The 12,830-nt window shown below is 45.4% G+C and overlaps 1 protein-coding gene across 1 annotated transcript; it reads right to left on the bottom strand.

The window, feature by feature from the left end:
- Nucleotides 1-5,818: 5,818 nt before the first annotated feature.
- On the bottom strand, nucleotides 5,819-7,516 carry GPR135 (G protein-coupled receptor 135). Its single transcript, XM_059059665.2, is given in 5 exon segments — nucleotides 5,819-6,419; nucleotides 6,421-6,722; nucleotides 6,725-6,872; nucleotides 6,874-7,012; nucleotides 7,014-7,516. Coding segments are annotated over 5 exon segments (1,536 nt in total). The 3' UTR covers nucleotides 5,819-5,975.
- Between the last annotated feature and the right edge of the window lie 5,314 nt (nucleotides 7,517-12,830).

The following is a 12,830-nucleotide window of genomic DNA, read 5'->3' as shown; positions in this document are numbered from 1 at the left end:
CGCGGGTATTTATGGGATAACGAATAAAGAAGCAGGGCGGTCTGAGGCGTGGGGAGTGTAGGGAAAGGTGATTGGAAAAAGGTGCCGGAATTGTCCTTCTGCGCAGGTGTAACTAACTATAGGCCTCTGCAGTTCAAACGTGGAGGCGCTTAGCACCATCTGAGGGTGGAGTTTTCAGCCCTCTGACGTCAATAGGTCACAGAGAGGACATTCATGCCTGCCCAGTTGGAGGGCTGGCGATCCTATCCAGTCTTAATCAGCCCAGCTCAAACTAGATGCAGCTGACTCCAAGTTCTTGGAAAATAACTCAGGCAGACATCTTATTGTTTAGGCCACTTGCTGCTTGGAGGACCTGTAAGTCTTAAAATGACCTTGATTAGTGAAGACAGATGAAATGAATTTGACCAACCATTATGCATGGTTTTACAATTTCCAGACGCTTCAAATGGTTGCTTTTAAAATAATTTTCACCAGCTACACTTGTTTCACTGGGCAGCAGGTCACAGAGCTCCTCACTGCCATTCCATAAGTAGAACCCCCAACATACACTTTATGTATTATTTTGATTTACTGACCCAACAGTACTAAAAATTTTCAAGTAATCAAAAATATTAAAAACGAAGTTTAAAAAACAGCCTGAGACAGCATTATAGGGGTTGCCACAGCCCTCCATTGGTGCTGAGATGGAGTAATAATCTTTCTGTGTCCAAAGAAGGGCTCTAAAGCTGTCTAAGTTAGACCTGGGTCATCTCAGACTGAGTGGGGATAATTCATACAGCCCGCTGTGGATGTGACCAGAGACAGATCGATGGGTGCCTCAGTATAGACAGATGACCACTGAAGACTGACGCTCACCTGGGCCTTGGAGCTAAATAAGCCCATAAAGCCTGGGCTTATTTAAGCCTGTCTTAAGTTTCTGCCATCTAGCAGAACAGGGGATTGGGGAAAAATTGAGTTGCATAAGTGACTTCCTTGCACCATGAACATTATGGACCAGGATCTAGATCTGATAAAGTGTAGGCAATCCTTTTGACAAGTTTAGTGGAAGGGCGGGAGCTCAGGGAGAGAAAAGGGATGAATAAATAGGAGAGGTTTTGTTTTCTCCTTTTTTTTTTTTTTTTTTTTGTTATACGCGGGCCTCTCACTGTTGTGGCCTCTCCCATTGCGGAGCACAGGCTCCGGACGCGCAGGCCTAGTGGCCATGGCTCACGGGCCCAGCCGCTCCGCGGCACACGGGATCCTCCCAGACCAGGGCACGAACCCGTGTCCCCTGCATCGGCAGGCGGACTCTCAACCACTGCGCCACCAGGGAAGCCCTTGTTTTCTCCTTTTAAGTAAGAATGCTTAAGAGCTCATGGGAAGGATTTGGTTCAGCAGGAAAGGCTAAGGATACCATGGAAACGAGATAACTGATAGCATGAGGGTCCTGAGGCTGGTGAGGGGACCAGCTTCTTTACTATTGGAAAGACAGAGCTGAGAACTGGTATAAATTCAGTTTAGTTTGTTACATTTGATGGCTAAAATATGAGGGTATATGTATCTGATGGCTTCTATTTTCTTTGTGAAGTAGGAGCAAAAGTGATCTTCCAAAAGGGGAGAATTGGTTGAAAGTTTGAAGGGTCACTAAAATGGGCAGAAAGAGTGAGCTGACAAGAGAAGAGGTTCAGACTGCTGGGCAGGGTGGAAGGGTAGGGCGAGGCTATGGATTCTAGGTGTGGAGGGTACTAAGTGATCTGACTAATTTTTTCCAGCTGTGCTCAGCTACCCTGGAGCAGAAATGGAGAAGGTCAATGATTGGAGTCATCCAGGGCTGGGATTTTTATGAGAAAATAACTGCTCAAAATCTCTTCATATATTTTTAAAACACACATCTTATATAGCTGTTCTCCAAATTAAACAAATCCTTTCTTTTAAATTTTATGATATCTATTTCCCACCCCTTAGATAGTCGTTTTTATCTTCCCAGGCTCTTTTTCAGGTTTCCCATTATTTTTCACAAGTTAGAGAAGCAGTACCGTGCAGTGGTTAAGATGAGACTTCTGGCACCAGTCTGCTAGGGACAAATCTTACATCTAGATCTTACTTCCTGTGTGATCTTAGACAAATCACATAGTCCCTGTGTGTTTCAGTTTTTTCATCTGTAAAATAGATGGTGTGATAATAATAGCATCCCCCCACCCACCCACTACTTAGAGGGTTGCTCTGAGGATTAAATGAGCCAGTGTATGTACTATGCAGAGTATGACTTGTTATTGTAATTTAAATGAAATACTCAAGCTGGGAGCAGAATGAGATATGAAGGATTACATTCTGGCCTTTAGGTCTAAGCAATATTTAATACATCCCAATATTGCACAGCTTCTCTTTCTCCTTTTCCCACAAAGTCATGAGGAAAGGTCTAAGTCTTATATTTATTTGAGTCATTTCTTTCACATCTTTTATTCAAGGCGCTAATTTTTGTCTCTAAGTATTTACAACTGGACCAGATTGGTGCCTGGCCTTTATCTGCATGTCTTTTGCTTCCAAATCCATCTCTTCTTTGCTAACCGCTTCTGAAAATGCTGCATCTTTTCTTCCTTACAGGTAAACTAAAGAGTCCTGATTATGGCCCCTTTTTATAAAGCACAAAGTCTTCGATTAGTCTGTATGCCATCTTAAGGCAGGTAATGTGATTTCTACCCGTTAGTAGCCTTAGCACCCAGGAAGTTGTTCTACATAAAGAACGAAATAAAACCAGTAGATGGTGATGACGTTGATGGTGGTGGTGATGATGAAGATGATAGTACCACAACTTCTCATCCTTAGTTTCTCTATCCATTGATCTTTATGGGGGCAACAGAGGGTAGAGAAGGGAATATGGGGCTCTGAGGTTCAAGTCCTAGTTCTATCACTGACCGGTGGTATAGCCTCAGATTTAAAGACAAACACAACACTGTAAATTGTTCAGTAACTTACTAGCTACTTTCTCTCTCTCCCCTCACATTCTTACCCACCATTACTCTTAGAACCACTAACAGAACAATCTCCTTCCCAAGCCACCCCCTTCCTAAAACTTCCTACGCCTGCCTACCAAGAGTCAGGGTGCGGGTTCATTTTTCTGCCTACAGTCCTTCATGCCATCACCTTGTCACTCCCAATCTCATGGATTTCCCCCTCACTCACGAAGCAGGTTTATTTTATGTTACTTTTATTTTTAAATGTCTTCCTTCAATTCTTCTTCTCAGGCAATACCCTATTTTGCAACATGCTTGCCTCCTTCCCCTAAGATCTCTAACTCTTTTTCTGCCTCTATTCACAGTTGCTGAATTTCTGCACTATGATACCTTTCATAATTGGAAGACTTTATCATTTTCCCCTAAATATCAGACATGACTTCCATTTTCTCACAATGTGAAAAATACACAACTTTTTTGCCTTTAACAGGATATCTGTTCAACGTGAGTTCAGCTGCACTGTCTGTAAATGTTTTATAATAAGTGCTAAAGAGGAGAGATGATCTCATCTACTCTGCACTACACTCAGTGTAGGAAGATATATAGAGATAATTCATAAACTTATGATTGTGTGATGGCTTGAGAAAGTAGAAAAATTAAAACATCTTTAGCTCTGACAAGAATCATATATATACAGATGGCCAAGAAGCACATGAAAAAATGCTCAACATCACTAATTATTAGAGAAATGCAAATCAAAACTACAATGAGGTATCACACCAGTTAGAATGGGCATCATCGGAAAACCTACAAACAACAAATGCTGGAGAGGGTGTGGAGAAAAGGGAACCCTCTTGCACTGTTGATGGGAATGTAAATTGATACAGCCACTATGGAGAACAGTATAGAGGTTCCTTTAAAAACTAAAAATAGAACTACCATATGACCCAGTAATCCGACTACTGGGCATATACCCAGAGAAAACCATAATTCAAAAAGACACATCCACCCCAATGTTCATTGCAGCACTATTTACAATAGCCAGGTCATGGAAGCAACTGAAATGCCCATTGACAGACAAATGGATAAAGAAGATGTGGTACATATATACAATGGAATGTTACTCAGCCATAAAAAGGAATGAAATTGGGTCATTTGTAGAGAGTGGATGGATCTAGTGACTGTCATACAGTGAAGTAAGTCAGAAAGAGAAAAACAAATATTGTACATTAACGCATATATGAGGAACCTAGAAAAATGGTAGAGATGAACCAGTTTGCAGGGCAGAAATTGAGACACAGATGTAGAGAACAAACGTATGGACACCAAGGGGGGAAAGCGGCAGGGGGGTGGTGGTGGAGGTGGTGGTGTGATGAATTGGGAGATTGGGATTGACATGTATACACTGCTGTGGATAAAATGGATGACTAATAAGAGCCTGCTGTATTTTAAAAAATCATATATTTCCATCTTTGATTACAAAATGACATACACCCTTCTGTCACACAAAAAATTAAATACTAATAAATATCTTTAAATACTTTACAAGAAAAAAAGGTGGCCATTTCACAAAATCTTTATATGAGAGCAGAGGTTTCATATCTAGTTTAAAGTACTTATTCAATTAAGGCTGTGAAATACTGAAGAAAAGAGGGGCAAGATGGAAGAACGGAAAGAAAGAGGGAGAAAACACAAAAACATCGTGTAAAATCCTGAGTAAATGATTCTATGTACAGTGGCATTTAATGTGAGAAATTTCACCCACACAAATCCCGAATTGTGCTTTCGAATATTTTTAAACAGCATCTTTGTTTTGCACCTTTCTGAAGGTACTTCTGGCTTGATTAAAGTACCTCTCTGACTTTACCTCTAAGTTATGAGTACTCTATTACATATAATAATCCCACAGCCATTCTCCTTTCAAATAAAGACCACCTTATTTTAGATGTCATGTCTATTAAGCAACTATTTTTTTTAAACAAATGTACCCAAACTTCCAAATGTAGAAGAACATGATTTTCCTGGAGAGCTTTATGCTTATTCCAAGAATGCATCTACTTCTCAAAATATTCTTTGAATTCCTGTTTGGAATCACCTTCAGTTAGATGAAAGCTACCTAGGATAACCAAGCTTACTACTTTTATAGAGCTCTCATATGTGTTATATGCATTACTCACAAAATTCAATCAACTTGACTTCATATTACATTTTTGGCTGCATCCAGAAATCAAATTTACCTCAAATGCAAAGATTTTCTACTATGAAAATTATTTTTTAAGAATGTGAAAGCTTTCTGAGAGCGGCACCCCTAAATCATTAGAAACAAAAGTAGCAGGTTAGACTAAGGTTTAAGTCTCAAAGCTTCCAAGGCAGATAATTTTGGGGGTTAGATGGGGGACATTAATTTCTAAGTATAATCTTGAAATACTTTAAAAAATAGCCACATTTCTTTATGTTCATACTTCTTTGCCCCCCAAATGGTTGGATTTTATAGTAATAAACCACTTTTAGTAATAAAACATTTTTTCAAAATCCTAAAATGGTTTTAAATGGGATATGAATTTAAAATTTCTCACAAAGATATGGGGTGGGGGTGGGGAGGAAATGCACCAAAGTGTGTAAGGATAAAAATTTTTGACTCCTAATCTAAGCACCCAAGGCATGTGTCAGAGGTGCAAGTTCTAGAAATCTGAAGTTCTGCTGAATGCTGGTGATTTAGAGGGGCCTTCGAACAATTCTTAAGGTCTTCTTTCTTTCCTGAAAGTCTATGTTTCAGTCTATATGAACCAGTTCCATTCAATGAATTTTTTTGTTTGCTTCACAGTGTGATTCCTGTAATATGAGCTTTTCAGTAATTGTGAATTTTATTTTTGTCATTTTTGGCACTTACAGTTCACAATGCTTGGTTGTGCGGTTAAACATCGTTTTAATTTTTGCACTTTACATTCCTTTCAGCACTTCTGAAGGAAAGGACACTGTTTTGTATGTTGTTTGGGGGAAGTGGTAAGCCTCCCCCTCTGTCTCTTTTGTAAATGTTTGGCTTTATGAAACACACGATTCTCCCCAGAATCCTGTATTGTTCATCGAAGCGGCCGAAAATTTGTCTTCACAAGCTGTGCATCCCAATCCTTCTTGGAGGCTGGTATCCCCGGCTTCGGATTTAGGCTGTTTAGCTGCTGCTGTCGCAGGATCTGGTGGCCCCTCCGGGCAGAAAAGCACAACTGGATTTTTGCGAGCCCACATGGCCACGTCCCCTCCCACCACGCTGGTCGGGTTGGAAGAGGACATCCTGCTGCAGGCCCCCAGGCGGTTGCTATAGAGGTTTCGAAGGGGATCGCGGCTTCTAGCCGGCAGAGCCGGGCCCTGGTTGGGCAGGAAAACGTCCACGTTCCTAGTCCGGTAGCCCTCTTCCCGGTTGCGCCCTAGGAGCATCGAAATGTTTGGGTTGCGAATGGCATAAATGACAGGGTTGATGGCCCCATTGGCCCCAGGTCAGCCAGACGACCACCACGTTGAGGAGCGAGGGAGCCTGCGTGGCTTGGGCCTGCCGGGTCGCGGTCAGCAGCACCAGGAAGCAGTAGGGCCCCCAGCAGCAGATGACGAAGACAATCATGATGAGCACCGTGGTGGCCGTGCGCACGTCGCTGAAGAAGCGCAGCACGCGCGCCTAAGTGGTCAGGGGTCGCACGCGCAAGTCCGACTGGCGCACGGTACTGCAGACGTGGTAGTGGTAGAAGCACATGAGCAGGAAGGGCAGCAGGTAGCAGGCCACCACCAACCCCACAATGTAGCCGCGCCCACTTGCGCGGGGTCCGGGGACGTCCGATACAGGTAGCCGTGGAAGCTCTTCGCCGCCGGGGACTCCCAGGTAGCACGGAGCAGCTCCCAGGGCAAGGAGAAGCCCAGCGCCGCCAGCCAGGAGCCGGCCAGCAGCTGCAGCGGCGCGCAGGCGCCCGATCTTCTCCCGCGGCGGCCGCACGATGGCGCAGTAGCGGTCCAGCGAGATGAGGGCTACGCTGAGCGTGGACACGATGCCGAAGCAAGAGCTGAAGAAATGGCTGGCGGCACAAAAGCAGCTCCGGGCCCTCGGGCGGCGTGAAGAGGTCCAGGAAGGCGGCTGGCAGGCAGAGCAGCGCCGTGAGCAGATCCGACAGAGACAGGGACAGGATGAAAGCGTTGGTGAGGGTGCGGAGCTGCCGGTGCTTCACGATCACCCCTATCACCGCGCAGTTGCCCAGGCTAGACAGCAGGAAGATGAGCAGGAGGACGAGCACCTGGGCCGCCCCCGTCGCCCCCTGAGATAGCAGCGGCGCCGCCGCGGGGCCGCGCGGTGGCCTCCCCGCCGCGCCGTGCCCGCAGAGGCCGCCGCCAGCCGAGGCGCCATTGTTGTCGCCCCCGATCCCGCCGCTCTTGTTCCCCAGCGCCGCGGCCGACGCGGTGCTGAAGGAGAGCACGGCCGCCGCCGTCGCCGCAGAGGAAGTCCGGCCACACGTGCCGGCCGCGGAGGGGGCGCCGGGGTGTGGGCTGCCCGACAAGGCTGTGCTCACTGTTGGGCGCACCAGCGGCGGCGGCTGCTTCTCCATGGGGCCCCGCGGCGGCCGCGGGTCTGCTCATCCCGCACCGGGGGAGGCGGCCGCAAGCCCGAGGTGGCTCGGGGCCGGGGTCAGGGGCCTCTGCCGGGAGTTGCGCTCAGCCGGAGGGTTGACCGTCGCCCGCGACCCGCGGAGCTTTTGACGTGCGTTCCAGGCGTTGACAAGGGAACCGCGTGTTTACGCGGGAGCGCGGGGCGCGACCCGGCCGATTACCCTCAGAAAAGCCGGTCCAGGGCGTCACCTCTCCCCGAGATTATGCGGCCAGGGAGGTGGGCTTCAGAGAGTGCCAGGTCGACCTCCTCAGGGACCACTGCCCAACCAGATCAGATAAAGAGGGACTGGTCCTCACAGATATGGCCAAATTCAACAAGGATTCACTCTCAAGCTCTCTTGTTGGATTCACATGTCCTACAGAGAGGCGGGGGGCGAGGGGGGGTTGCTTTGCTTCCCGTGGGTGTTTCTGGCATCTACAGGTAGGAAAGGAATCTAGAACCTGAAGTGGAAAACAATCTAAATTCGGAGATCTTAAAACTGAGGGAGCAGGAAAACGTAAACCAGGTGTTCTCAAACTTGAGCATGCAACAGAATCACCTAGAGCTTATTAAAACACAGTTGACTGGGCCCAACCCCAGATGTTCAGATTCAGTAGATCTGGGGTCTTGTCCGAGAATTTGCATTTCTAACAAGTTGCTGGGTGGTGATGATGTTGCTGGTCCAAGGACCACACTTTGAGAACCACTGATGTAGTAAGCTTATTAAAATGCACATTGGCTGGCTGGCTCCCCGGAGTACTGAGGATGGGCCCATGAATCTAAACCCCAAAGGTGATTCTGATACAGGTGCTTTGAGGAGCTAGGATATGGATCCTGGAGGCAGGATGTCACCTTGTTTTCAAGGACTTGGTCCCCAGGACCATTACTCTCTCACACGTGTCAGGGAAGAGGGGAGAGTCACTGGTTCCTTGCCCTGCTGGCAGCCTTCATCAGTTCTCTGGAATGTGGTATGTTTTGAGTTTAAGGTGCTGCCAGCCAAGCAGTCGCCACAGATGCAGCTCCAGGTATCTGGCGGGAAGATACAGGAACAGGAAGGGCCTGCCTGCCCAGGGAAGCTGCATCTCAAGTTTCTGGGCATGGCCTCTAATGAGGGAAAGTGTGATAAACCCTTAGGTTCTCTAAAGCAGTGGTCTGCAAAGTGTGGACCCTGGACCAGCAGCATCAGCATGACCTGGGAACTTGCTAGAAATGCAGATTCTCAGGCCACACCCCAAATCTACTGAATCTGAAACTCGGGGGATGGAGCCCAGCCACGATCCCTGCAAGGGATTCTGATGCTCGTTTGAGAAACACTGATCTCAAGAATGACTAGTATACTTTCAGGTCTTGGAATCAACAATATTAGTGTTTTGGGCACTTATTTTAGTGAGGAAAAATATCCTACTGGAAACTTACAGTATAAGTAAAGTTCATTTAAGGTGGTAAAATAAGACTGGGTTTCTCGGTCTCAGCATTATTGACATTTTGAGCCACGTAATTCTCTGCTGTGGAGGCCATCCTAGGCACTGTAGGATGTTTAACAGTAACCCTAGCCTCTACCCACGAGATGGCAGTAGTGACAACTAAAAATGTCTTCAGACATTGCCAAATGTTCAGGGGGAGAGGGGGGCCAACCTCAGCTGAAAACCACTGAACTAAGCCAAAAATATATAACAGATTAGTTTATTTAGGTTTTCAGAAACAACAAATAAGGATCCTAGCCCAAAGACCTTACAGTTTTAGGCAAACACAAATATATTACAATGTCATAAATGTTGTTTAAAAATATAAGGACTGTAGGAAGAGAATCTGGCAACTGGGAGACCAGTTAAGAAAAGGCATTGTGGGACTTCCCTGGTGGCGCAGTGGTTGGGAGTCCACCTGCCAATGCAGAGGACACGGGTTCGAGCCCTGGTCTGGGAGGATCCCACATGCTGTGGAGCAACTAAGCCCGTGCACCACAACTACTGAGCCTGTGCTCTGGAGCCCCCGTGCCACAACTGCTGAGGCCCGCTCACCTAGAGCCTCTGCTCTGCAACGAGAAGGCACCGCAATGAGAAGCCTGCGCACCACAACGAAGAGTGGCCCCCACTCCTTGCAGCTAGAGAAAGCCCACGTGCAGCAGTGAAGACCCAACGCAGCCAAAAATAGATGAATAAAAATAAATGAATAATAGATTTGGGGAAAAAAAAAGAAAGAAAGAAAAGGCACTGTAATAGCCCAGGGGAGAAATGAAAGAGTCTGAACTAAGGCATTTACAGTGAAGAAGGAGGCAGTATATGGATTAGAGTCTTTGGATATAAACAATACATTGAGGGCACTGTCTCATTTAAGCAAAAGCAGAATTTACTGGAAGGATAGGGGGAGTTCAAAAGGATGGTCTAACAGCCAACCCCAAGAACAAGAGAAGTCAGGGCAGCTCTACAGGTAGAGATAGCAGAAAGGAACTGAGGGTGATTTTTTTAGGGCTCTATAGGAATAAGTCTGCTTCAACCATTTTTCAGACCTTATGTCATTTCTCTCAAGATGCCAGGTCTTAGAGGAGAGAGTCTGATTGGAGTACCCCTTGTCTGGCAGCCCCATCAAGGCTATGTGCAGGGGATGGATGGTTTCCCAAAGGAAAAGGAGAGTGTTGTTGATAAAAGAAGGGGAAAGGAATGATGCCGGCCAAATCCACAGACAACCACCTCAGAGCATCGACAGGACAAAAGGGCATGAAAAAGGAGCCAAGGACAGATCCCAAGTTCCTGGCTCGATGGATGGTGGTACCATTGATCAAATTAGGGAATACGGGAGGAGGGGCACATTCTAGGGGCAGATGAGTCCGCTTTGTCCACCAAGTAGTGAATCTGCAGTATGGCTCTGGAGCTTAGGATTTAGAGACTTAGGAGATGTCAGCCTCTCTACAAGAGAGAAAAACGCAGGCATGAATATGATGACTTAGGAACAGAGTACTGAGTGAAGAGAGAAAGGAACCATGGGTGGAATGCTAGGGAGTAGCAAAAATTAAGAAGCAGGTAAAGGGAGAAAAGCTAAGCAGGTGAGTGATGTATTAAATGAGGCATATTTGGCCAACTGAAAAATCAGCTGTCCTGTGTTCCCGGTTGCTTTGTTTTACTTTTGCTTTTCAGAAAAGAGGAGAATGTAAGTTTCTCAGCCTCTTCTCAGAAAGTTGCTGTGATGAGGTCAGCTCTATTCTTTACCTCCAGGTAAGGACGCAGCAGGCTTCTTATGTATTTCAGAGCTAAGAGGAGAAGTTTCCAGGTAGGGGAGACTCACCTGTAAAGCCTGGGCCCAAAAAGGGAATTAAAATCGATTGGTTAAAACTTCAGTCCTCCTACCAGCAGTACCAGCATCAGCTGGGAGCTTGTTAGAAATGCCCCACCCCATGCCTAGAAAATGAGAATCTGCATTCTAAGATCCCTGGGTAATTCACACCTACACTGAAGTATGAGAGGCATTGTCCGAAGGAGGGATGGTATGGAAATTATGGAATTTGAGGGACAAAGAGGAGGGTGCCCCAACTCTTACAGAGTCTAGAGGACCTGGAGCAAAAAGGATTTGCAAGTTCATGGTGAAGAGGAGATGGACCTGGGCCCACACAACTGCAGCACCCGATGGGTACTAATGGGGCCTGAGTACTAACCTATGGTCTTGAGAACCTCAATGGATGGCTCTGTGTCTGAGCTCTGCACCAAGGGAGTAGAGGTTGGTGCTCTAAAATGTACCACACTTGCCTGCAAGAAGCAATAAGCAGCATCCACCATGGATTGCATACACCCTTGCGTGACCATTAAATCTGCCCGTTAGATCAAGCATAGTTTCCAATGAGTAATGAGGTCGAAACGAGATTGCAATAGTTGAGTAGCAAATGGAAGATGAGAAAATGTACCCAATGAGAAAAGAGTACGGAATCTAGGAGCTTGACTGCAAAGGGAAGGAAATAGGGGTGACAGACAGCAGGCTGAAGAAGGAAGGTGGACAAGGGGTGTTTGTTTCATTTGGTTTATGATGATACTTGACAAGACCTTAGAGGAAGGAACCAATGAGGGGAAGGAGGTTGCTTGAAAGAGGTTAGTGATGAGACAAGACCCTTAGCAAGGATGGGAAGGGATAGATGTGAGCAGTATTCAGAAGGTAGAATCAATAGGGCTTAGTGACTGATTAGACACTTGGAGGTGAGAGGAACAGCAGTTGATTTCCCTAGTGGTTTTGACTCCACGGGAGACATGGTGAAATACAGAAGGAATGAATATTATTGCAAGGGTTTGGCTCTGGTTTGGATTATAATTTAGGAAGATTTAGGCAGTATCTATTTTTCAATGTTCAAGAAACATAACATTTTTGTTAAAGTATTATCATAGAACAAGTTCTGGCTGTCCTGTCTTAGAGGCAGAGGAAGTGTAGCAGGAAAAGACTGGACTTGGGGTCAGAAGCCCTAGACTGACAGCCTTAAATGCGACCTGAGGGAGTTAGTTGACATGTCTGGCTTGCATTTCTCTCATATTCATGGATGAGACAAAAGCAGTGGCATACCACGGGTGGGCAGAGGGGGTGCAGTGTCTGTAGAGAATTTTGAAACAATAATAAGACTGACTAAACGCCAGTCCGCATTTTTGTTATCACCACATGCTAACAATTCTAAAGAATGTCAGTGATAAAATACTCCCCACCCTCAGTAGCCATAGAATAATAATCAAATTTCAGTGCACCTCGTTAGATCAGGAGAGATGTATGTGCACATTACAAAATGCTATAAACTTCTAAACAATGTATGTGTCTTTTTTTCTTCAAATAAATGTGACTTGTGAAATTTAGAGAGCAAATAGTGGTTCTGTTTCTATTAAAATAAAGTACAGCAAATCTCCCTGATCTGTAGAAAATTTCTTGGTCATATTTAGTGTTATTTTTTGGAGGTAAGTGCATTTTTTACCACAGATTTTAAGAGATAATGAATGGAAAACATTACTTTTTGTGTATTTAATAGGGAAATCAAGAACATTAACTTTATAGCATTCCTTTTGGTCAGGTAATTCAATCAGAGACCTAATAACTGTCTACACAGACTTGCTGGATGATACAGCCAGTTGAAATGAATTAATTACTTCATTGTATGCTCAAAAAAAGAAATATTACTTACCTCAAAAAAGAGTCTACTGATTCAAGGCTGACAGAGTTCAGTGCAGAAATAAAGGTCAAAACAATGAATCTAAAATAAATTGAGAAAATACCCCCACCCACCAGAAAAAAAAGTCTACTGAATATTGAGAAAA

Source organism: Kogia breviceps, chromosome 3 (genome assembly GCF_026419965.1).
Source record: "Kogia breviceps isolate mKogBre1 chromosome 3, mKogBre1 haplotype 1, whole genome shotgun sequence".
Lineage (NCBI taxonomy): Eukaryota > Metazoa > Chordata > Mammalia > Artiodactyla > Physeteridae > Kogia > Kogia breviceps.
Note: the sequence above shows the minus strand (reverse complement) of the source record. Positions and strands in the feature narration are given on the sequence as shown.